This window comes from Bos javanicus, chromosome 6 (assembly GCF_032452875.1).
Source record: "Bos javanicus breed banteng chromosome 6, ARS-OSU_banteng_1.0, whole genome shotgun sequence".
Lineage (NCBI taxonomy): Eukaryota > Metazoa > Chordata > Mammalia > Artiodactyla > Bovidae > Bos > Bos javanicus.
Window position 1 is genome coordinate 116,650,897 of NC_083873.1, and position 26,747 is coordinate 116,677,643.

Below are 26,747 nucleotides of genomic sequence, written 5' to 3' on the forward strand. Positions count from 1 at the left end.
ATCCTTGTGCCTGTTTATGGAGGATGTTGTATTTGGTATCTGGTTTTAGCATCAGGATAACACTTCATAGAATGAGTTGGCAAGCTCCTCACTCTGCCATTCTGGAAGTACCTTTCATTGCTAACTTTTTTTGAGAGTTCCTTTTTTTTGGCCATACTATATGGCGTGTGGAATCGAGTTCCCTGAACAGGGATTGAACCCATGACCCCTGCATGGAACGGCAGAGTCTTAGCCACTGAACCACCAGGGAAGTCTGAGAGTTCTTTATATGTTTTGAATCCAACGTGATTTGCAAAAAACAAAAGTAAGTTTGATGGAGTCCAGTTTTTCATTGTTTTCTTTACGGACCATGCTGAAGGGGTATATCTAAGAATTCTTTGTCTAATGCAAGATTACACAGATTTTCTCTTAAATTTTCCTCTAAAAGTTTTAGAGTTTTGCATTTTACATTTATATTTATAATCCACAATTTATAGAATCAGCTTGTTGATAGCTAAGAAAATACTGCTAATATTTTAATTAGGATTGTGTTGAATTTATAGATCAATTTGGGAGTCATTGGCATATTAATGTTGAATGTTCTAATCCATGAACATGGTATATCTTTCCATTTATTTAGGACTATTAATTTTCTTTTATCAGGATTCTGTAGTTTTCAACATACAAATTTATACCTGAATGTTTTGGGGGTGCTGTTATTAATATAAATGGCATTGTTTATTTAATTTCAATGTCTGATTATTCATTGGCACTGTGTAAACATAGAATTGACTTTTGTATGTTGACTCTACATTGATACTTTGGTCTACCCACCAAAATTGTGCTTCAGTATTAGTTGTATTAAGATGGATACACATATGCATAATACATTGGCATTGGTTATTTTGTTAGGGTTTAATAAAATATGACACATTTAGGGGCTTCCCTTGGTGGCCCAGTGACAGAGAGCTCCCAGAGCAGGGAAGCCAGGTCCCATCCCCGGTCAGGGAACTGGACCCCAGGTGCCGTCCCTGAGAGTTCAAACGCTGCAGCGAAGACCTGGGGCAGCCAGGTAAATAGAGAGCTCCCAGAGCAGGGAAGCCAGGTGCCGCCCCTGGTCAGGGAACTGGATCCCAGGTGCCGTCCCTGAGAGTTCAAACGCTGCAGCTAAGACCTGGGGCAGCCAGGTAACTAAAGGTATTTTTGGTTCTTCCAGTTTACTGCTACCAACCCGTCTCTCTCCACCCTCCTCATGCGTGTGTGTTCAGTCATATAACCCCATGGACTGCAGCCCACCGGGCTCCTCTGTCCATGGACTTTTCCAGGCAAGAATACTGGAGTGGGTTGCCATTTTCTTCTCCAAAAAATATATATATATTTTTTAAATGTAACACATTTTAAATACCGTTAAATGATTCAGATTAAAAGAAGATATTTCAGCTAAAGCAGTTTCCCTTTTATTATTCGCAGAATATCCAAGGTATCTCCAAGCACCCAATTCAGATAACTAAACCTCAGAGTTTTAAAGGTAACACATTTCTTTTTATTTCACAAAAATCTTGAGCAACGTTTTTTTTTTAAGCCTAGAAATGTTTGTAATTGTTTTGCTATCTAAGTAACTGCTTTTCTTTCCTGAAGTTCTCCTCTGTATTTGCGTGACCAGGATTTAAATATACACTGAAAAATAAAACTCAGCTCAAGTGGCATGGCCCCTCCGCTCTAGCGGTTTCTAAGTGAAAGTGGATGATAAATTACCCCGGGAAAGAGGCTCCCCTCCCACTGCCTCTCCCCCACCAGCTTCCCAACAGAGAAGAGACAGACAACGGAGCTGGCTTTTATTAAGGTCTGAAAATTACTGGACATGTTTGTAAAAGCGTAGTCACACTCTTCTTTGTCTCGATCCACTCCACTGCCCTGAGGGTGATGACATTTCTGAGAAAGAAAAGGTCAAGTCTGAACAAAGCCGGCTTCTGTGGCCTGTTCCCAGTAAACTCCTGCCCGCTTGCTTTCGGGAACTGCTGCTTCCAGAAGGTCGAAGCGAAACAGTGACGCGCCATGAGCTTTGCGTGAACAGAGCTCCTGGAGGTAGGCAGCAGCTTGGCCTGCGCCAGCCCTGCACCGCACATTCCGTGGGGAGACCTTCCCCAAGGAGGCCTCCTATTGGTGAGGTGCAGAGGGCCAGTGTTTGACCTTTTCTTCACTGAGAATTGTAGACAGAACAGGAAATTTTAACAGCAGAAAATCTAGTTTGCTTTCAGCAGTCTTATGATGTTTTAAAATTGCATTAAGAAAAATCAGGAAAATACTCTTCTGACTTCCGAGTGATGTTAAAATAACTGTGTGTGAGGAATAGCTATGAATCAGCTCACGACCAGTTCACCAAGTGCTCTTGAACTCATAACGATTCAGGTGAAGAGGACGAACTCAGCATCTCCCCAAGGACGGCGTTTGTTTCATCCGAAGGCTACACCTTCCTGGCAGCAGGTACGTGCCAGCAGACACAGCATGCCACTGGAGCCCACCTTACGTGCTTCACGTGTTCAAATGCTTAGAAACCGAGTAATCCAAAGGCGCTTACAGAACTCGCTCCTGAAGGTAAACCCCAGGCAGATATTTACGTGAAGCCGAGGCTTCTTATGCCCAGTAGGCGAGGGCAGCTCTGCCTCCTGGGCTTCTTCACGTGACTGCACCTAGAGCCCAGGTTCCCTGCTAGGCCCCCCAAGTCCACCTCCCCCTTCTGTCCTGTCCCCCCGGTGCCCCTTCCCGCTCTGCCCTCAGCCCCACCGCCAGCCCCGCACGGAGCCTTCTCCCCCGCACGGAGCCTTCTCCCCCGGTGTGGTCTTGCTCCCTCCTCCAACCTCTTTGCCTCTGCTACCTCGTCCCTTTCTCGATGACACGTCACAGCAGCAACCTCCCCACACACACTCACTCTGGAACCTCCTCCTCTTGATCTGTCTTTCCCATTTCATTGCTCGCCTTCCAACACACGGAATAATTCACCCAAACCGTCTCCCTCTCCTCGAGTAGCAGCTCCACACGGAAGGGACCGCCATCCGTCTTGTTCACTAGCGCACCCCAGGCACACAGCCTGGCACAGAGAGAGCCCTTCTGAACCTCTGATGTTCTGATGACTCGATCAATGAGTGCGGCCCCCTGGAGGCCTTGCCAGCCTTACAGAAGAGGTCTCCCGGACTTTTAGCACCAGGGATGGCGAACAGCCCAATGCCCAGAGGCCTGGCAGGTGGGAGGTGGGCGTGCCGACCTTGATTCCCCTCCCTGTGGGGAGGGGAGATTGAGGTTGCCCGGGCTGGGTGGCAACAATGAGGCGTGTGTGGATAGGTTCTGAATTAACGCAGAGCTCTATCTGACAGACTTCTCGCAGATCGAATTGCGCATTCTTGCACACTTATCTGGGGACCCAGAACTTTTGAAGTTATTCCAGGAATCTGAGAGAGATGATGTATTTTCCACCCTGACTTCACAGTGGTAAGATATACGCGCTCATAACAGTATCAGATCCACAGGAATGCAGGCATGATTTTAAAAACCTGAAGTTGGTCCAAACCTGTTTTCAATAAGAAATTATGTTTTTCTCTAGTAGTTTAATCTTTTTGAAAAGAGTAGATAGCTAGGATGCCAAGCGTCTCCTAAGTATGAAAGAGGTGGTTGTTCTTCAGCTCCAGAAGGGGCGTAGATTGCTGAGGAATGTACCAGAAATATCAAAAAATCAAAAGTGAAAGTCACGTGTGCCTCCAGATGAGTGTCAGTCGGAGAAGACAGAGCCCAGGGCCTGCAGGCAGCCTGGTGGCAACCCCGGCGTTACCTCTGCGCCCTCAGCTGCTGTTTGGGGCAAAGCAAGCCTGCACTCAACTCCTGTTCCTTCTCACTGCCGGCTCCTTCTTGCTTTTTTGTTTTGCCTACTTAGGCTTTTCTTCTTTCAGTTTGAAGCCTGGAATTCCTCCCATCTAAGGCAATGAGCACCTTTCTTGAGGATGCAGTTGTCCCGAGGTCCAGAGTCAGTAAGAGCAGGCTTAGACCCTGCCCGCCCCTCCTGCCCACCCGCAGCTCAGCGGCTCTCAGAGGCCAGGTGGACCCGGTGCTGCCAAGTCCTGGAGCTTGCTCCCCTCCCAGGCTCCCAGGGAAAGGCCCTTCTCCTTAGTGTGCCCTGTGTGCTCTTTTAGAAAGTGTGATATAATTCACATGTCATAAAATCCACCCTTTGAGAGTGTACAATTGTGATATAATTCACGTGCCGTAAAACCCACCCTTTGAGAGTGTACAATTGTGATATAATTCACGTGCCGTAAAACCCACCCTTTGAGAGTGTACAATTGAGATATAATTCACGTGCCGTAAAACCCACCCTTTGAGAGTGTACAATTGTGATATGTGTACAATTGTGATATAATTCACGTGCCGTAAAACCCACCCTTTTCGAGTATACAATTGTGATATAATTCACGTCGAGTATACAATTGTGATATAATTCACGTGCCGTAAAACCCACCCTTTTCGAGTATACAATTGAGATATAATTCACGTGCCGTAAAACCCACCCTTTTCGAGTATACAATTGTGATATAATTCACGTGCCGTAAAACCCACCCTTTTCGAGTATACAATTGTGATATAATTCACGTGCCGTAAAACCCACCCTTTTCGAGTATACAATTGAGATATAATTCACGTGCCGTAAAACCCACCCTTGGAGAGTGTACAATTGAGTGGGTTTTAGTGCGTTCACAAGGTCTGGCAGCCACGGCCACTGTCTAATTCCAGAGCATCTGCATTCCTTAAAGAGAACCCCCCCAGGAGTCGATCCTCAACCTCGTCCCCGTGGAAAGCATTTGTCTGCTTTCCGTCTCCTACACATTCGTCTGTTCTGGACAGTTCACAGTAATGGAATCATACAGAGCATGGCCTCTTGTAGCTGTCTTCTCTCACTGAACGTGATGTTTCCAAAGTCCATCCATGCTGAAGCACGTGTCAATACTGCATTATTTTTTGTGGCTGAATAATATTCCTTTCTGTGGAATAATGTATTCTGTGTGTGTGTGTGTGTGTATATATATATATATATATATATATATATATAAAATTATGGATGAGAATGGAATTATGGAATATATATTATATATATGTACTAATATATATTAGTATAAACAGGCAAATAATATTCCATATTCCATTTATTTATCCCTTTATCAGTTGATGTATATTTGGGTTGTTTCCACCTTTTGACTATTATGAATAATACTGCTGTGAACATTCATGCACAAAACTTTATGTGGAAATATATTTTCATTTCTCTTGGATAGATACCTAGAAGTAGAACTTCTGAGTCATATGGTAATTCTATGTTTAACTTTTTAAAATTGTGGTAAAATAACAAAATTTATCATCTCAACCATTTTTAAATGGTTTTAAATTTGTATCACAGCAGTAGCAACTATATTTAATTTTTTGAGGAATTATTGAACTAGTTTCCAAAATAGCTGCACCATTTTATACCCCACAAACTGCACAGGTCTCCAGTTTACCCACCTTCTTGCCAGTACCGTTTCTCTCTCTTTTTTATTCTAACCGTCCCCTTGGGTGTGGAGTAGTATCTTTGCAGTTTGGTTTGCACGTCCTTGATGACCGCCGATGTTGAGGATCTCGTCCTATTCTCTCTTGTTGTCTCTTCCCCTCTCCTGCACCATGACCACCAATGTTGAGGATCTCGTCTTATTCTCTCTCATTGTCTCTTTCCGTCTCCTGCACCTTTACACAAACCCACCTGGTGTTTTGCTCACCACAGCTTTCTCTGTGCTTCTTCCAGAAGATGCACTTTCTTCCATTTCAGTTTCTCTCCAGTAAGGATATAAGCAACATAGAATTTTCAAGGCATGGAATAGCGTTAGTAATACCCCTGCCCTCTCTCCAGAGGTGTGCAAAGTCTGAGAACAGTGTTTCTACCTAGGCAGGAAGAGTGTTTTGTTTGCCTGGTTCACGTTTGAGCTTCACTGCCATCTGAGTGTGCTGGTGGAATGGTGCCCTGGAGTTCTCCTTACAATGTGTGAGAGAATCTGTTTGTGATTCAGGGGGAGTGCTTGTGCATAGATCACTAAGGGTGTTTTTTGTTGAGTGAGCCAAGAGCAACTCTGGCTGTTGCTGACCAAGTGTTACAGAAAAACATTCTTGTCAAAGTGTCAGGTGAAGGATGCAGCTAAAGCAGTGCTGGAGGAAAGTGCGCAGCACCTAACACTCCATCAGAAATGAGGAGAGACCTCAGATAAACAGCCTAGGCTGCCTCAAGAAACCTGAGAAAGATGAGGAAGGAGGAAGGAAACAGTAAAGATAAGGGCAGAAACCGATGACATTGAAAAATAGAAAACAACAGCAAAAATCAATGGAAAAAAGTTGATTCTTCAAAAAAATAAAATTATCAGACTCTAGCAAGACTGACAAAAATAAAAATAGAGAAGACACAGATCATCAGAATCAGGATGGATTTAGAACAGGGTATTAGTACATTATTACTAAACAGATTCTGCAGACATCAAGAAGACAGTAAGGAAACACCATAAACAACTTCATGCTCAAAAATTCAGAAGAAATGGATCGATTTCTTGAAGACCACAAACTATCGAAACCCAACTCTGATGAAATCGATAACATGAATAGTCCTTGAACTTTTCATTTAAAATCTCCTGGTAAGAGAGAGATTTGGCAGGGCCAGATGTCTTCCATGGAGTATTTTACCAAATGTTGAAAGAATTAACACCAGTTTTATATGACCCCTTTCAGAAAGTAGAAGAGGAGCACTTCCCAGTCGTACTTGTGAAGCTAGTGTTGTCCCAATACCAAAACCAGACAAAGAATAAAAAACAAAATAAAATAAAACCCCACATAGACCAATATCACTCCTGAATTTAGATGTGAAAAATCCTCAGCAAAATATTAGCAAACCAAATCCAGCAACATAAAAAACTATACACTGTGTCCAAGTGGGATTTATTCCAGATGGGCAAGGCTGGTTTAATATTAGAAAATCAATCAGTGTGGTCCAGTATATGATCAAGCCAAAGAGATAATATGATGATACCCACTGACCCAGACAAAGCACCTGACAAAATCCAACACCATTCATGGTAAAAATCCTTGGGAGTCTAGAAATACAGGGGAGCAACCCCAACTTGATAAAGAACATCTATTAAAAAAAAACTACAGCCAACAGCATATTGCATGGTAAAAGGCTGAATGCCTTCCAGTCCAGGTTTGATGCATGAGACAGAGCGCTCGGGGCTGGTGCACTGGGGTGACCCTGAAGGATGGGATGGGAGGGATGTGAGAGGGGGGTTCAGGATGGGGAGCACATGTACACCCATGGTGGATTCATGTGAATGCATGCCAAAAAACACCACAATATTGTAAAGTAATTAGCCTCCAATTAAAATAAATAAATTAAAAAAAAAAGATCAGTAACAACTTATTAGTACTGAATGTGGAAGTTCTGGCCACTAAATGAGTCAAGGAAAAGAAATAAATGGTATACAGATTGGAAAGGAAGATCTAAAGCTGTATTTGTAGGTGGTATGATTGTCTATATAGGAAGTCTTAGCGTATGTATAAGAAAAACAATATTTTTCAACTTCTACAACTAGTAAGTGAGTTTAGCAAGGCTGCAAGACACAGTACCAATATACAGAAGTCAGCTGCATTTCTATAAATGGACAACAAACCATGAAGAAATTGAAATTAAAAATGTAATACCATTTACATTCACCCCAAAGATAATGAAATACTTACTTCAGTTGGCCTTCCCAGGTGGTGCTAGTGGTAAGGAACCCGCCTGCCAGTGCAGGAGATGTAAGAGATATGGGTTCAATCCCTGGGTCAGGAAGATTCCCTGGAATAGGAAATGGAAACCCACTCCAATATTCTTGCCTGGGAAATTCCATGGACAGTGGAGCCTGGTGGGCTACAGTCCATAGCATCGCAAAGAGTCAGACACGACTGAAGCAACTTAGCACACACGAATGCAGGCATTCAATTAACAAAATATGTATAGGATCTGTATGTCTGAAACTACAAAATGCTGATGAAAGAAATCAAAGATTTGATAAGTGGAATGACATCCTGTGTTTGTGGAATGGAAGACATAGGACAGTAAATATGTCAGTTCTCCCTAAAGTGATCCATAGGCTTAATTCAATGCTATTAAAACCTAAGCAAGTTTTGTAGACAAGGACAAGCTGACTCTAAAATGTAAATGAAGAGGCATGGCCCTAGAATACCAAAAACAATCTTGACAAAGGAGAGTGGGAGGAATCACTGCCTGATATTAAGACTTAATACACAGTAATCAAGAGAGTGTGGTATTGGCAGAGGAACAGATACACAGACCAGCGGAACAGAAAAGAGAACCAGAAATACACCCACGCAAACAGGCTCCACTGATTTCAGGGAAAGTACAAAGTCCCAGACAGAAAATAATTCTCTTCCGACTCATGCTAAGCTGATCACTCACAAAGCCACCTTGAGAAGTTCACTTCTATATTGGGTATTGTATATGTCTTTCCTGCATTTTTTTGTATCTTGTACTAGTTTGGGGGAGAGCTTCAAAAATAAGAAGCTTTTAATATTTGTGTGATGGTTGCTTCTAATTTCCTACCAGCAGCAGCAATCCAGCACTTGTGACTTAGACTATAATTAGTTGCTTTGGAAATGATTTTTGTGTTCCAAACAGAGGACTAGAATAGCACGTGGTGAAACAGCCGCAGGATCAAACGACTCTTAAAAGTGTTTGTTTCATGGAAATGGCTTATTGTTAGAAACACAAAAAGTGAAAAGGCAATTCAGTGTTGTATTCTGAAATATGTAATAACATTTTCAAAGAATAACAATTTTCTTGAAAAACCTTTGAAAATATGTAGATTGTATATAAAAATGGAGACTTGGGAGAAGCCTTGGAGATCATCCGTGGAGCTATGATGTGCCTGATGAAAGCCTTGATTCCCAGAGAGCCAGGCCTGCCCCTGGGCCCACATCTGAGCCAGACCAGGCCTCAGAGCCACCTCCTCCAGCTCCAGCATCGTCACCTGAGCTCGGAAGACAACCTTCTGCACAGAGGTGGTGTCCTTCCCAGTAATCACTATGTATGTGCCCGATTAGATAGTTTCCTAAAAGTTTTACAAAATGAAGATAAAAACCATTTCTTATCAGTTGTATGTTTACCTCAACATTTTCAGACTTGAAGCTTAAAAGATAATTTTCACTGCATAATATATTAGTTTCTCTGCTTCTTAGGACTCTTCTTGGGTGCTTTTCTGAGCTATTGTCTCATAGGCAGGTGTGGCGGATAGTATCGCCGGTTGCTGCCCTTCTCTGGGGAACGATGGTGCTTCCCTGTCCGGGAGATGTCAGACTTGGGTGTGTGATTTGCTCTGGCTAATGGCAGTAAGCAAAAGGGACACGGGTCACACCTACACTGAGGCTTTAAGCAACGCACGCTTCCTCCATCTCTTTTCTCTCTATCCTGGCAACATTGACAGAGGCTGCCCAGTCATCCTGCATTATAAACGGTGGACCAGCCCTGCGACGGGAAGGAGGTGACGGTGAGAACGCAGCACTCTGGCTGCTGTTAGTGTGGTTTCAGAGTGACTTACATGGCGATATAACTTGGCCTGTTATAGAGTCTACAGGACTGGGTGCCAGGAGTGAGATACCACCGCGTGGAGTCCTAAAACTGTGGCACTGGCTCCAGGGCCTGGTGGACTGCAGCGGGGGGACATCTGCTGGAGGCTGGAGGGTGGCACTTGGTACACGGTGTAAGTGAAGGTCGCTCAGTCATGTCTGACTCTTTGCGACCCCATGGACTATAGTCCATGGAATTCTCAAGGCCAGAATACTGGAGTGGGTAGTATTCCACTCCAGAGGATCTTCCCAACCCAGGGATCAAATCCAGGTCTCCCTCACTGCAGGTGGGTTCTTTACCAGCTGAACCACTACGGAAGCCCAAGGTATGTGGTATGTATGGCAGTTGGTAAAACTGTCACCTGTGATGACTTGTGAAGTAGCTGGAGACCCAGCTTCCATTCCTGGGTTGGGAAGATCCCTGGAGAAGGCAATGGCAAGCCACGCCAGTATGCTCACCTGGGAAATCCCATGGACAGAGGAGCCTGGCAGGCTACAGTCCAGGGGTCTCAAGAGTTGGACACAAGCACCAAGATCATACCCTAATGAGCTGAGGTTTTGGGCCAGCAGAATGCTAGAGCGTGCTTTGGTGGCTGGTATCTGCATGGGACAGGGTACTGTAAGACACACTCAGAAAACAGCTATCTGGTGTACAAGTAGGAATGAAAAGAAATAAGGAGATTCCAAAAAATAGAAATTTTACACATCTAAGTATAATTCTCACCTCTAACCAGTAAAAGGTGAATCTGAAAAGGGCTCTGAATGACAAAAGCCGGTCAAAGCACTGCCTTCCACAAATTAGCTATATGGCTCTGATGCCTACTGTTAACATCTCTGAAAGAGTTAAGATGACACCCATAAGTCCTTGCAGAGACTAATGGTAGCTTTCTCCCAGTTCCTGATAAGCTTCAGGTGCCTGCGTTGAAGTCCAGAGAGAGGGTGCATCTCTCTCTCGGTGAATTGTGGGTGTATCTGTTGGCACATGGAGCTGACTGAAGTCAGAGAGGGCTGGTTGTGTTTCTGAGCCCTGTGCCTCCGGTCTGTGCTGGAAGACACTGTGACTGCAAACCTTGGGCCCGGTGCCTTCGATAACCAAGAAACAGCCCAGGAAACATGCTCATTTCTCCAAGGAAAAGAAATCCTTCAGTGCCTCTTACACGTAGCCAAGAAAGAGAGTGGAAAAGGAGGTCCCAGGAGTGGAGAAAATGGCCACGGCGAACAGGTGACTGAGCAAGGGTCCTTTCTGAGAAGGTCTCTCAGCCCCCGCCCAGTGAGAGGTCAGAGCTGTGGTGGAAGGTTACTGTTCAGACACACGGTTACCTCTCCTTGGAGGAAGAGTGTGCTTCCTTGCCCATTGACTCAGGTTTGGCCTCATGACTTGCTACCAATGATACATGAACAGAAATGATGTTTTTCACTGATGGGTAGAAGAGCCAACCATGGTTATCCATATTTTCTTCTTCCTCTGCCATGACAACCATTGGTGTTCCAGATGTAGACTGGACTCTGTTCCTGAATAGCTTCAGCTGACCCACGATGGACATGTTGCATGAGCAGAAGGTAGGCTCTTGTTTGTGTAAGCCTTTGAGCATAGCCCAGCCTGTCCTTCCTGTACAGCAAAGGTGCAGCCTTTGTGCTGTCAGTACATGGGCATTTCTCCCCTAAAGATGAAATTAAATATCACATCTAACCCGCTGACACAGATCTGTGAGTCAACATCAAATGTTCTAACCTGCATAAATTTGGCATCTCACAAGGAGAACAGAGAGAATGAGGTAGAAGAAACATTTGAAGGTATAATGGCTGACAACATTACAAAACTGATGAAAGATATAAATCTACATATCCAAAAAGTTCAAGAACCCCTCAATACATTAAAAACAGATAAAAGTGCACGTTCGGCACACTAAAGTCAAGCTCATAGAAATCAAAGATAAAAAGACCCTTGAAAACCACCCAAGGGAAAATGAATCACAGCTGACTTTTTGTAGAAAGACCAGAAACCAGGAGACACTGGAACACGTATCCTTGCCGTGCTGAAAGGAAGTCAGTCTAGACATCTAGGTCCAGAGAAGTGTCTTGCAAACATTAAGGCAAAATAGGGACAATTTGAGAAAATACGTGTCATAGACCTGCTCATGAGAAATACTGTAAGAAGCTCTTTGGGATCAAGAGGAATGATACCTCATGAAACTCTGGATCTTCAGAAAGGAATAGAGGGCACCAGAATGGCTGACTATCAAGATAAATATAAAAAACATTTTAATCTTTATTTTACATAGTTTATTATGTGTGTGTATGCGTGTGTATATACACACACATACACTATGACTTCCCCAATGGCTCAGTGGGAAAGAATTGGCCTGTAATGCAAGAGACGTGAGTTTGATCCCCGTGTCAAGAAGATTCCCTGGAGAAGGTAATAGATGCCCACTCTGGTATTCTTGCCTGAGAAATGCCATGGGCAGAGGAACCTGGCAGGCTCCAGTCCATGAGGTTGCAAAGAATCGGACACCAGTAAGCGACTACACAACAATAACAATGTATAGTTTATACGTGATTTTAAATTGCCTTTGCTTGTCTGTCTCTGGCTGTGCTGGATCTCTGTTGGTGGCTCGCGTGCTCTCTAGCTGCAGAGCGCGGGGCTGCTCTTCCATGTGATGCACAGGCTTCTGGCCGTGGAGGCTCCTCTTGTTGCAGGTCCCAGGAGCAGCCGTGGGTGCTTGGCTTCAGCAGTTGTGGCTCACAGGCCCGAGAGCACAGGCTTAGTAGCACAGGCTTGGTGCATGGACTTAGTTATTCCGTGGAATCTTCCCAAACCAAGGGTCAAACCCGTCACTCCTGCACTGGCAGGCACATTCCTACCGGCAGAGTCCCTGTATGTGGTTCTGAATTCTTGAAAAGACTAAGGTGCTTTTTTTTTTAAGATTATAGCATAGAAGTAAAATGACAGGCATTTAAAAGTACAAAGGGCGGGAGAGGGAGAATATGGAATGATGCTGTTTTCACATCTTACACGGTTGTGAAATATCATTTAAAGATATACTGTGAACTTAAAGATATAGACTGTATACTGTGATTTCTAGGACAGCCTCTAAAACAATACCAGAAAAAGTATAACTTAAAAAATCAATGGATTTTTTGTTCTAGTTCTGTGAGAAATGGACAGCTACATGTAAAAAAATGAAATTAGATCATTCTTTAACACAACACAAAAAAATAAGCTCAAAATGGATTAAAGACCTAAATGTGAGACCAGAAAGTATAAAACTCCTAGAGGAAAACATAGGCAGAACACTCTCTGACATAAATCAAAGCAATATTTTTTTGCAGTCTGTCTCCCAGAATGGAAATAAAAACAAAAATAAATAAATGGAACCTACTTAAACTCAAAGCTTTTGCACAGCAAAGGAAACAATAAACAAAACAAAAAGACAGCTCATAGACTGGGAGGAAAATATTTGCAAATGATGTAACTGACAAGGTACTAGTCTCCAGAATTTTACAAACAGCTCATCAAAACCAAGAACCTAATCAACAAATGAGCAGAAGACCTAAATCAACATTTCTCCAAAGAGGACATACAGATGGCCAAAAGACACATGAGAAGACTTTCAAGACTGGTAATTATTAGAGAAATACAAATCAAATGCAGTGAGGTACCACCCCACACCAGCCAGAATGGTTATCATCAAAAAGTCCACAAACAGGAAATGCTGGAGAGGGTACAGACGGAAGGAAGCCCTCCTATACTGCTGGCGGGATGCAAATTGGTGCAGGCACCATGGAGAACAGTATGGAGGTTCTTCAAAAAACTAAAACAGAGCTACCGTATGATCCAGCAATCCCACAGTCCGTGGCGTGTGCCCAGAGAAAACTATAATGGAAAAGACACACGCACCCCAGTGTTCACCACAGCATGTTTACAACAGCGAGACGCGGAAGCAGCCTAAGTGTCCGTCGACAGAGGAGTGGATGAAAAAGATGGCACATATATACAATGGAATATCACTCGGCCATTAAAAAGAATGAAGTCATGCCATTTGCAACAACATGCACAGACCTAGAGACTATCATACTGAGTGAAGTAAGTCAGGCAGAGGAGAAGAAATATTGTATGACATACCATTATATGTGGAATCTAAAAAGAAATGATACAAATGAACTTACAAAACAGAAAGAGACTCACAGACTTAGATAATGAATTTATAGTTGCTGTGGGGTAGGGATAACTAGGGAGTTTGGGATGGCGTGTACACAGGGCTGTATTTTAAATGGCTAACCAGCAAGGACCTCCTGTAGAGCACAGGGAACTCTGCTCAGTGTTACCTGCAGCCTGGATGGGAGGGGAGTGTAGGGGAGCATGGATACGTGTGTATGTGTGGCTGAGCCCCTTTGCCATTCTCCTGAAACTACCACAACACAGTTAATCGGTTATATGCCAATACAAAATAAAACAAACACAAATCAGTGGAGGCAATGAAATGGGATATTAAAAAAATCTGTTATTTACCCAAAGGAATTCAAGGAAAGAGAGACGGAACAAAATGCAAAGAGTGTAAATGAAAATCAGATACCAAGATGGGGAGCTGACACTGCAAAACGAAGAGTGTCACCCGAATGGAGAAAATCTCACGATGATGAAAGGCTGACTCGCCAGGAAGACACAGAAGCTTGAATGTACCTAATGAGAGAGCTTTAAAATACTAGAAGCAGGGGCTTCCCTGCTGGCTCAGTGCAGGGGAATCTATCTGCCAGTGCAGGGGACACGGCTTTGCAATATGATCCGGGAGGATCCCACATGCCATGGAGCAAGTAAGCCCAAGCACCACAACTGCTGAGCCCACGCTCTGGATCTCGTGGTCTGCAACCAGAGCAGCCAGCTCAGTGCAGCCCGGGCCCCACAGCTTGGCGGGTAGGTCTCACTCAGTGCAACTGGAGTAAAGCCCGCACAGCAACAAAGACCCAGCACGGGGGGCAAAACAAATCCTCGAAGCAAAAACTGACAGAACAAAAGCAAGAAAGAGAATGAGCACTTCATCCATTCACAGAAAATGTCTTATTGCATTTCCCAGAAGGAAATTTATTTTTAAATGGAAATTTAATAAATACATAGTTAGGATGTCACCTTGTATCATTTGGGTTATTGCTCTTCTAGGATACAGTTTATGCACTGATTTCAAGATACATGCCCTGTTAAACATTCGATTACCACGTATGATTATTTTTTCTAGATCCTGTATAGTACTTCCATAAGAAAGTTCTGCCATGATGATTAATTAGAGCAAAGGACTCCCCTCATGATTAGTTCTGCTTCAGAGGGCTTGTTGTTGTTTTTGGTTTGTTTTCCCTTATCCAGTCACTTTTTCCTAAATGGTATTGCTTTAAAGACTCTTCTACTAAAAAGTTGATCAGATCTCTGGCACATGGAACTCCCTCCAATATTCCTACAAGCATTGGCAATTTTAAACCAATTTAATGTTAGGGGCTTCCCTGGTGACTCAGTGGTAAGGAATCTTCCTGCAGTGCAGGAGACATGGGTTCAATCCCTGGATCAAGAAGATCCCCCTGGAGAAGGAAATGGCAACCCACTCCAGTATTCTTGTTTGGGAAATCCCATGGACACAGGAGCCTGGTGGGCTGCAGTCCACGGGGTCGCTGAAAAGCTGGACACATGTAGTGACTAAGCAGCAAGTACTATCGGCTCAGAGCTTCCCAAGGCCCATATTCTCAGCACAGCAGCAGTGACTTGCGCAGGTTAGCAGACAAAGCAAGGTCTCCAGCGTCCGTGAAGAACCACCACCTCCAGCCAGAGGAGATTATTACTAGTCTCATCAAAGAGGAGAGAGTGCTGACCTGCCCGGCGACCTTGGCCATGTGGCTGCTTCCCCACTGAGGTGCCCAGAGCCTCAGAGTTCGGAGGGGGCTCCCCCAGCCTCTGCCCATCCCCCTACTTCCTTGCCAAGGCAGCTGCAGTCAATGCAGCCGAGTTCCAACCTCAGGGTGACACAGTCTCCCTGCATCCCTCACGGTGGTGACAGAATCACGTGGACTTTTCTCAATTGTAAAGGACTTTGGTATACCCATGCCATGAGGACTTCACTTTGAGTTGTCATGGAGATTTAGAAGAACAGTCGGCAGAATCTACACTTTAGTTCTGACCACCTGTGGCCAGGAGGTTTTGCTTCCACTTTCCTTCCTTTTAATGGTGGAAAGAACGAGTCCTTACTTGGTCCCATGACATGCCTTGTGTTGTTTCAGGCACATCTCGTTAAATCCTGTGACTGTTATTCCCCCGTGTTCTGGAGACACTGAGACTGTTAACCTTGCCCGAGGTCACGTGGCCTCCACCTCAGCCCGTGATCCTCACACGTCAGCGGAGGGTGTGTGGGGCCGAGGCTCTTCACCCTCAGAGCTTCGGGGAGTCCATGCCCCACACCTCTTCTCAGCCCCTTGCTTCTGGAACTCTGCCAGTCAGAGCTGCACCCAGAGTTCACTGTGCAGAGGGGGCACTGGTCGATGGTGGTGAGAGCGGGCAGCCTTATCGAGACGATCACGTAGCTTGTATCTTTCAGTTTGTGAATATGGCGTATCACATTGATTCATCTGCATGTTGAAGAATCCTTGTGTCCCTGGGATATCCCCTGTATCCCTCTTACACCGCCTCCTCCCTCCCTCCCCAGGCACCACTCAGTTGTCTCAGAGCTCGGCTTTGGGTTCCCCGCATCATACAGCAAGTTCCCACTGTATGGTGCTGTGTATGTTTCAATGCTATTTTCTCAAATCATCCCACCCTCTCCTTCCCCCACTGTGTCCAAAAGTCTGTTCTTTACGTCTGTGTCTCCTTTGCTGCCCTGCGTGTAGGATCATCAGTACTACCTTTCTAGGTTCCCTATATATGTGTGAATCTGTGGCATTTGTCTTTCTCTTTCTGGCTGACTTCACTCTGTATAATAGGCTCTGAGTTTATCCACCTCATTTGGACTGGCTCGAATGAATTCCTTTTTATAGCTAAGTAATATCCCATTGCTTTGGCTCCACCCCTTCATTCTTTCTGGAGTTATTTCTCCACTGAACTCCACTACCATATTGGGCACCTACTGACTGAAATGGGGAGTTCCTCTTTCAGTATCCTATCATTTTGCCTTTTCATACTGTTCATGGGGTTCTCAAGGCAAGAATACTGAAGTGGTTTGCCATTCCCTTCGCCAGTGGACCACATTCTGTCAGATCTCTCCACCATGACCCGCCCATCTTGGGTTGCCCCACGGGCATGGCTTAGTTTCATTGAGTTAGACAAGGCTGTGGTCCTAGTGTGATTAGATTGACTAGTTTTCTGTGAGTATGGTTTCAGTGTCTTTGCCCTCTGATGCCCTCTTCCAATACCTACCGTCTTACTTGGGTTTCTCTTACCTTGGGCGTGGGGTATCTCTTCACGGCCGCTCCAGCAAAGCACAGCCGCTGCTCCTTACCTTGGACGAGGGGTATCTCCTCACCGCAGCCCTTCCTGACCTTCAGCGTGGGATAGATCCTCTAGGCCCTCCTGCGCCCATGCAGCCAGGGCTCCTTGGACGTGGGGATGTGACTGGCAATAGAAGCAAGGTCTGATGCTGTAAAGAGCAATATTGCATAGGAACCTGGAATGTCAGGTCCATGAATCAAGGCAAATTGGAAGTGGTCAAACAAGAAATGGCAAGAGTGAATGTCGATATTATAGGAATCAGTGAACTAAAATGGACTGGAATGGGTGAATTTAACTCAGATGACCATTATATCTACTACTGCAGGCAGGAATCCCTCAGAAGAAATGGAGTAGCCATCACGGTCAACAAAAGAGTCTGAAATGCAGTACTTGGATACAATCTCAAAAACGACAGAATGATCTCTCTTCGTTTCCAAGGCAAACCATTCAATATCACAGTAATCCAAGTCTATGCCCCAACCAGTAATGCTGAAGAAGCTGAAGTTGAACGGTTCTATGAAGACCTACAAGACCTTTTAGAACTAACACCCAAAAAAGATGTCCTTTTCATTATAGGAGACTGGAATGCAAAGTAGGAAGTCAGGAAACACCTGGAGTAACAGGCAAATTTGGCCTTGGAATACGGAATGAAGCAGGGCAAAGGCTAATAGAGTTTTGCCAAGAAAATGCACTCGTCATAACAAACACCCTCTTCCAACAACACAAGAGAAGACTCTATACATGGACATCACCAGATGGCCAACACCGAAATCAGATTGATTATATTCTTTGCAGCCAAAGATGGAGAAGCTCTATACAGTCAGCAAAAACAAGACCAGGAGCTGACTGTCGCTCAGATCATGAACTCCTTATTGCCAAATTCAGACTTAAATTGAAGAAAGTAGGGAAAACCAGTAGACCATTCAGGTATGACCTAAATCAAATCCCTTATGATTATACAGTGGAAGTGAGAAATAGATTTAAGGGCCTAGATCTGATAGATAGAGTGCCTGATGAACTATGGACTGAGGTTCGTGACATTGTAGAGGAGGCAGGGATCAAGACCATCCCCATGGAAAAGAAATGCAAAAAAGCAAAACAGCTGTCTGGGGAGGCCTTACAAATAGCTGTGAAAAGAAGAGAAGCAAAAAGCAAAGGAGAAAAGGAAAGATATAAGCATCTGAATGCAGAGTTCCAAAGAATAGCAAGAAGAGATAAGAAAGCCTTCCTCAGTGATCAATGCAAAGAAATAGAGAAAAACAACAGAATGGGAAAGACTAGACATCTCTTCAAGAAAATTAGAGATGCCAAGGGAACATTTCATGCAAAGATGGGCTCGATAAAGGACAGAAATAGTATGGACCTAACAGAAGCAGAAGATATTAAGAAGAGGTGGCAGGAATACACAGAAGAACTGTACAAAAAAGATCTTCACGACCAAGATAATCATGATGGTGTGATCACTCACCTAGAGCCAGACATCCTGGAATGTGAAGTCAAGTGGGCCTTAGACAGCATCACTACGAACAAAGCTAGTGGAGGTGATGGAATTCCAGTTGAGCTATTTCAAATCCTAAAAGATGATGCTGTGAAAGTGCTGCACTCAGTATGTAGCAAATCTGGAAAACTCAGCAGTGGCCACAGGACTGGAAAAGGTCAGTTTTCATTCCAATCCCAAAGAAAGGCAATGCCAAAGAATGCTCAAACTATTGCACAATTGCACTCATCTCACACGCTAGGAAAGTAATGCTCAAAGTTCTCCAAGCCAGGCTTCGGCAATACGAGAACCGTGAACTTCCAGATGTTCAAGCTGGTTTTAGAAAAGGCAGAGGAACCAGAGACCAAATTGCCAACATCCGCTGGATCATGGAAAAAGCAAGAGAGTTCCAGAAAAGCATCTATTTCTGCTTTATTGACTATGCCAAAGCCTTTGACTGTTTGGATCACAATAAACTGTGGAAAATTCTGAAAGAGATGGGAATACCAGACCACCTGACCTGCCTCTTGAGAAATTTGTATGCAGGTCAGGAAGCAACAGTTAGAACTGGACATGGAACAACAGACTGGTTCCAAATAGGAAAAGAAGTATGTCAAGGCTGTAGGCACCCTGCTTATTTAACTTCTATGCAGAGTACATCATGAGAAACGCTGTGCTGGAAGAAGCACAAGCTGGAATCAAGATTGCTGGGAGAAATATCAATAACTTCAGATATGCAGATGACACCACCCTCATGGTAGAAAGTGAAGAGGAACTAAAAAGCCTCTTGATGAAGGTGAAAGAGGAGAGTGAAAAAGTTGGCTTAAAGCTCAACATTCAGAAAACTGAGATCATGGCATCTTGTCCCATTACTTCATGGGAAATAGATGGTGAAACAGTGGAAACAGTGTCAGACTTTATTTTGGGGGCTCCAAAATCCCTGCAGATGGTTATTGCAGCCATGAAATTAAAAGATGCATACTCCTTGGAAGAAAAGTTATGACCAAACTAGATAGCATATTGAAAAGCAGAGACATTGCTTTGCCAACAAAGGTCCGTCTAGTCAAGGCTGTGGTTTTTCCAGTGGTCATGTATGGATGTGAGAGTTGGACTGTGAAGAAAGCTGAGCGCTGAAGAATTGATGCTTTTGAACTGTGGTGTTGGAGAAGACTCTTGAGAGTCCCTTGGACTGCATGGAAATCCAACCAGTCCATTCTGAAGGAGATCAGCCCTGGGATTTCTTTGGAAGGAATGATGCTGAAGCTGCAACTCTAGTACTTTGGCCACCTCATGCGAAGAGTTGACTCATTGGAAAAGACTCTGATGCTGGGATGGATTAGGGGCAGGAGGAGAAGGGGACAACAGAGGATGAGATGGCTGGATGGCATCACTGACTCAATGAGTGAGTCTGAGTGAACTCCGGGAGTTGGTGATGGACAGGGAGGCCTGGCGTGCTGCGGTTCGTGGGGTCGCAAAGAGTCAGACACAACTGAGCGACTGAACTGCACTGAAGTGAACTGAAGTCTTTTTTGGAGAAATGTCTGTTTAAGTCTTCTGCCCGCCTTTTGATTGGGTCATTTGTTTTTCTGGTATTGAGCTGCATGAGCTGCTTGTATGTTTTGGAGATTAGTCTTTTGTCAGTTGTTTCACTTGCTGTTGTTTTCTCTCATTGTAGGGATTGTCTGTTCACCTCGGTTGTAGTTTCCTTCATTATGCAAAAGCTCTTCAGTCTCACTTGGTCCCATTTGTTTGTTTTTATTTCCATCCTGTAGGGGGTGGTCATAGACGATCTTGCTGTGATTTATGTCGGAGAGTGTTCTCCCTGTGTTTTCCTCTAAGAGTTTTACAGTTTCTGGTTTTATGTTTAAGTCTTTAATCCATTTTGAGTTTATTTTTGTGTATGGTGTTAAGGAATGTTCTAATTTCATTCTTTTACACGTAGCTGACCAGTTTTCCCAGCTCCACTTATTGAAGAAACTGTCTTTTCTCCATTGTATATTTTTGCCTCTTTGGTCAAAGATCAGGTGCCCACAGGTGGGTGGATTTATCTCTGGGCTTTCTGTCTTGTTCCATTGGCCCATATTTCTGTTTTTGTGCCAGTACCATACTGTCTTGATGCCTGTAACTTTGTAGTGAAGAGGGGGCCATTTGCAGGCTGCTGGGGGTGCCCGGAGGAAGGCGGCTCTGGAGCCGGCTGAGTGCAGGGAAGGGCATGGGGTCACACAGGGGTCACACGTGGTGGTGGGCAGCAGCGCCCAGGTTAAGGGCAGGAACACGGGGAGACTCCTCCCGGCATCCTCTCTGCCGCTGCCCCTGTGGCCTAACCAGGGTCGTCGGAGGGACCAGAGCCACCCATGGAGTCCAGTCCCTAAGGACACAGTACGGTGCAGGGATTCAGGGAGAAAACACACTGAGAACCACTCAAGCCCCACCAGCTCCGTCCTGATGAAGCCGACTGGAAGCCACGCTTGCCCTGTGGTCAGACAGCTGCTCCACCCAGCCCTAAACTGACCTGAGCCCACGCTGCAGAGGTTGTCCTGCCAGGGTGGGGGTCACCACACGGGAGGGCAGAACAGAACGTGTGCAGGCTCAGCCCTCCCCTCCCCTCCCCTCCCCAACGTGCGGGTCAGCCAGGCCACCCTCCCACCCGGCGGGGATAAGAGGGTGGGTCTGGGTGGCCCCTTCCACCCGTGAGGGGTCCCTGCAGCTTTTTACAAGGCCCCCCACCTTGTCCTCGAGCTCCCATGCCCGCTCCCCTCCCTGGTTCCAGCTGAGCCTCGGCTGCTCGTGTCAACTCAGATCTCTTTATCCAAGTGGGAACCAGGACGCCTCAGCCCAGGACGATTGTCCAGCCGCCCACTCCTCGGATAACTGAGCGGCAATCTTGTGTTGATGGACAGCTGGGCAAGATGGGTGATCCTGCCCACAGAGCCCACGGAGGACATTACACAATGCAACCAGATATGTCATGGCAAGCTTCTGAAAGTCACACAGGAGAAGCCCAGGGCACTGCGCCATCAAGAAGCCTTCCTGGAAGAGCGGAGGTTGCCCTGAACCTCCAGGAGTGAGGAGGCAGGAGGGAAGAAGGGGGCTGTGAGTGTGGGGACCTCGGAACCAATGGCGCGTCCTTGCAGCGCCTCTGTGCTGAGCTCCAGGCCAGCTACCCAGGGTCTGGGCGGCGGTTGCCCTGGCTGTCCCAGGGGACTTCAGACAGCTCTGGAGAGAGCTCGGCTCCAGGCCCCTCCCTGCAGGGCCATCAGGCCTCTCCCCTCCCTGCAAACACCCACTCCAGCCATGCCTGCGGGCCTTCTCACCAGGGCTCTTCCTCTGCGCCCTCAGCTCCGGCCTCGGTACCCCACGCCTGCTGCTCACCACCTCCTGACCCGCCATTCTGCGTCTGTCTCCCATGGCATCTGCCTCATCCCTCCAAGATGCAATCAGAGCACAGGACTCCCCAGCCCCTCACCCCCCGCCAGCGATACTCACCCACCACAAGCCAGCAAGCCACAACAAGGACGGGAGGAGCCGCTGTGAGAGAGGAGACGCGGGAGCGCTGGGAGGGGAGAGCCCAAGGGTCACTGGGTGATGATGGTGGTGGCCTGCCTGGAAACCAAGGGGGTCAGCTGAAAGGAAACCTTAACCCTGGGATCCAGAAGAAGACCGGGTACCGAGGACACAGAGACATCTCGTCCCGAATGCAGACATCAGCCACTTAGAGACACGGTGGCAGGAAGGACACAATGAGAAAGACGCAATCCCTGTAATAAACTTAAGGAGAGATGCGCAAAATCTGGACGGAAAAAGTCAAAGATAGAGAGACACAGAAAAGAAGGTAGGAAATCTCAATCTTAGAGAGAGGTTATTTACTTTAATGTATAGATATAAAACTGCCCAAATAAATATGCCACAAGTTCCAACAGGATTTTTTAGTAGCTAGACAAACCAATCTGTAGTTTATGGTGCAAAAATAATCCATAATAATCATGAAAAAAATTAAGAATGATAAGAAAGACCAAGTCCTACCAGATACTAAAATTTATTATAAAGCCACAGTTACTAAAACATTTTTATCTGATACAAAACAGGATGCATCGATTTATAAAATAGGATGGATTGATTTATAAAACAAAGTTCAAAAATAGGCCCACAGATAGCCAGATAGATTAACACTTGGTAAAGGAGATATTAAAGTGAAAAGCGGGATCTCAAATGATTTATTAAATAGTCATCTGGCAGCTGTGGGTTTCTATTTAATCAATGCCATGTGTATTAGGAGAAGAGACTGGCAGCAACACTTTTCTTATTTAACGCCAAGTTTTAAAAGTATTTATATGAGTTAGGAACACAGACATGCCAGTTTTAGCATTATTCCCAGGGCAAACAAAATGAGCAAGCAACAACCTATCAAAACGCAGGGGCCTTTTGAGATGATTGTCACAGGACGCGGCAGCAGGTTGTCCAGGGGGCCGTTCGAGACTTCCGAGACTTCCGAGGGAAAGCCCACGATGAGAGGGAGTCACTGGCTTCCTGCCAGCTCTCCTGGCTCTCCAGAAGCCAGGGAGGACATCCGTGGGAAATTCCCCACTTCGCATCTTTTCAGGTTGGATCCAGGGGTGCTATCTCTTCCCCCACAGCTGTAGGGCAGAGGGGACGTCTCCTCTCTTCTATGTGTTTTTTTGGAAGACTTGCATTTTTAAGGCCAGACTCTGGAATTTCTTTAGTTAGCATTAGGAGGAAAGAGCAGACTCGTAGGGATGACCTTGGTGAGCTGGAATGCAGAGGAGCCTACCATGGGGTTTATGCACATCCGTGTCTCCTTCAAGGGCGCCCACGTACACCCAGACTGAGGGCCCGCCAAGCTCAGCCACGCGGGGGTTTTGGGGAGGTGTGGGGATGCTGCAGCGGCGTGGCGGGCAGACCTGGTGACGGCGCTCCTCTGTTCAGAGTTCAGGGTGAGGTGGTGAAGGGCTGCTCAGGGCTCTCGGTTCAACCCTGAGTGCTGGCCAGCAGCCTCCACTTTGGAATGCCCAGGCCCTTGGCACAGTGCACTCAGGACCCCAAGCGCCGAGATACAGATGTCGCTTCCCCACGGCCTTCCGTTTCTGCAGGGGACTCTCCCCGCGAGAGCAGCTGCCTGGCTGGACTCGCGGTCACCATGGGGAGGCGAGTGACGGGCGGTGAGGCAGAGACGGGGCGCTCTCCCTCCTGTACACTTGCTGATGCCCGCCCCCAACAAGCCGCGTGCAGCCCCTCTTCTTCCTCCCACCCAGGGCTGGACCCGTCCTCCCGGTCCCAGAGGCGTCCCTGGCTGTCGCCCCGGTGCACCTATGCTGGCCTCCTCCCCTGTCACACGTGTGTGAAGTCTCCCCCAGCTGGCAGCCTCTTCCTTCCAGTAGATTTATACATTCTCTCTCCTTTGCTCTATTTTAGAGGGCTCTCGGGAGGGAGCAGGTAGCTGGGTCTCAGTAGCGCGCCATCTTTTTAAATTTTATTTATTTGGATGAATTAGAGGGTGATTCTGTTATTATGATGGCCTCTGCCATACATCGCCATGAATCAGCCATGGGCAGACTTGTGTCCCCTCCTGGACTCCCCTCCCGCCCCCCTCCTCCCCACCCACCCCTCCAGCTCGTCACAGAGCACCAGCCTTGGGTTCCCTGCATCAGACACCAAGCTCCCGCTGGGTATGTTTCACACATGGTAATGTGTGTGTGTGTGTGTATTTCAGTGCGTTTCTTGCAGATCACCCCACCTCCCCTCTCCATGTCTGTGCCTCCGTCGCTGCCCTGCATGTGCGCTCATCAGCACTATTTGTCTAGATTCCGTTGTTGTTGAGTCGCTCATTCACGTTGGGTTTTTTGCAGCCTGGCTCCGTGGCTTATGCAGTGAAAGCACCTGTCTAGTAAACCGGAGACCCTGCGTTCAGTCCCAGTGGGGCCTGAGACAACACTGTTGGGCTTCCCTGCTGGCTCAGACAGAAAGAATCTGCCTGCAATGCAGCAGACCTGGGCTCAATCCCTGGGTCTGGAAGATCCCCTGGAGCAGGAAATGGCAGCACACTCCAGGGTTCTTGCCTGGGAAATCCCATGGGCAGAGGAGCCTGGCGGGCTACCATCCAGAGGGTTGCAAAGAGTCAGACTTGACTGAGCCACTAACACTTTGACTTTCTTTGCCACTCCATTGGATGTATGTACCACAACTTCCTTGTCCATTCGTCTGCTGATGGACATCTAGGTTGCTCCCACGTCCTAGCTATTGTAAATAGTGCTGCAGTGAGCATTGGGGTACATGCGACTTTTTCCGTTTTGGTTTAACTGGGACCCTACCAATGGTTTTCAGCAAAGAAGCGTTTACACTTCGCTGTGGCTCCTATGGGGTGAGAAAGGCAGAGGGACTGTGTTGTCTTCTGGGCTCATGTCAGGGAGAAGTCGCCAAGGGCGGCAGAGCCCTCGGGTGTGGAACTGACTTACCTGAGGTGGGGCTGGGGGAGGAAGTGGAGGGCGAGCTTGGTGGGTGAAGAGCAGGTGGGAAGCAGGTGCAAGTGGGAGCCCAGTTTTGAACGTGTGGGTGGGTGGTCTCTTCAGCAGCCACGTGGAGATGCCAGGAGGGAGGTTACAGGAGGAAGCCGGGAGGCCTGAGGCTTGGTGCCCGCTGAGCAGAGAGTCACTGTGGACGCGCTTGTGCACGTGTCTGGGGAGCCAGTCTGAGTCAGGGTTGCCCTGGCAGCCCCTGCACAGCGCCTGCCTCACCCCAGGGTGGGGACAGAGCCAGCAGAGGGGCGCGGCGTGGGGGAGCCAGAGAGGTGCGGGGCAGGGGGGGGTGGTGGCAGGGGCATAACCAGGCAGAGGGGCGCGTGGGGAGGGGGAACCAGGCGGAGGGGCACAGCAGAGCGGGGTGAACACACGGAGGGGTGCGAGGGAGGCAGGCGGAGGGGCGCGAGGCGGGGACCAGGCGGAGGGGCGCAGCTTCGGGGGAGGTTGCGGTGGCTGCGTGGCTCCCCTCTGGCCACAGCTCGGACAGCTGGGAGCTGAGCCGGCAGGCCCTGACCCGTGACCCAAGGCCATAATCTGCCATCAGGGCTGGCTTCCTCCCCAGGCCGCAGCAGCAACTGCCACGGCTCTGTGGTCTGCGGGCCGCGGAGCAGGGCCTCAGCTGGTCAGTCAGCTCTCCCTGCAGGGAGCCTGCCCTGCTCATCACGGCTCAGGAGTGTTCTCTGGGTAAAACTGAGGAAAGAGGGCAAGGAGTGAGCCTGACTTCTGCTTCCCTGGGGACAAAAGTCATCAATTCTCAGGCCCGGTGGGCAGACACAATGCTGCCGCCGCTGGGGAAAACAGTCTGGCACTTCCTCAAAAAGGCAAACAGAGTGTTCCCACATAACCCAGCAATTCCCTCCTAGTCCTGTGCCCAAGAGAAATGAAGCACGTGCACCCGGAAGCGTGTCCAGGAGTGTTCAGGCAGCACTCTTCACAGTGCGCGAAGGCTGGGTTCGGCCGTGTCCACCAGCAGCGGAATGGAGATCACCGCTGGGCCGGTGCGCAGCGGAGACTTGGCCAGAGGAAGGAGCGGAGATGAGCCCAGGAAACACACAGCGTGACGAGGCCAGCCAGCGCGGAGCACGGGGGGCGGGACCCCTCCATCTGAGACGAGGGAATAGACGAGCCTGTAGACAGAAAGCAGAGCGCCCTGACCAGCGGCTGGGGCGAGGGCAGTGAAGGAAGATCGATGATTGGCATTAGGCTTTGTGTTTTGGAGTAAAGAAAATATCCTGGAATAAGACAGTATCGATGGCTGACAGAGCCTATGTGAACACACTAAAAACCCCTGACTTGTATGTCATAAAAGGTGCGTTTTTATAGTATGTGAATTATATCTCAGTAGTAAAACAAGGTGAACGTGATCAGTTGCTTCCCAAAACAATATTTCAATTATAGTGAAACGTGAGTGGAAATACAGGCACAGCGGTTTGGTTTGAGATGCTGAAAAGGTCTAGAAGTAAATAGTAGGGATTCACAACATTGTGAATGTACTCGACACCAGTGAAGTGTGCACTTAGCGTGGTTACAATGATGAGTCGTGAGTTACGTACATTTTACAAAACAAAATGATTCGGAGAGAACAAGCCATTGTAGATAAGACCCTTTGTCCGTCTCT

General features: G+C 46.9%; 1 protein-coding gene across 1 annotated transcript in view; it reads left to right on the plus strand.

Annotated features, from left to right (window-relative positions):
- Nucleotides 1–26,747, plus strand: part of POLN (DNA polymerase nu) — a 148,808-nt gene that overhangs the window by 78,088 nt on the left and 43,973 nt on the right. The window contains exons 16-18 of the mRNA XM_061421027.1: nucleotides 1,450–1,507; nucleotides 2,389–2,463; nucleotides 3,351–3,465. Coding sequence (XP_061277011.1) covers nucleotides 1,450–1,507; nucleotides 2,389–2,463; nucleotides 3,351–3,465 — 248 coding nt within the window. The remainder of the gene's footprint in view (nucleotides 1–1,449; nucleotides 1,508–2,388; nucleotides 2,464–3,350; nucleotides 3,466–26,747) is intronic.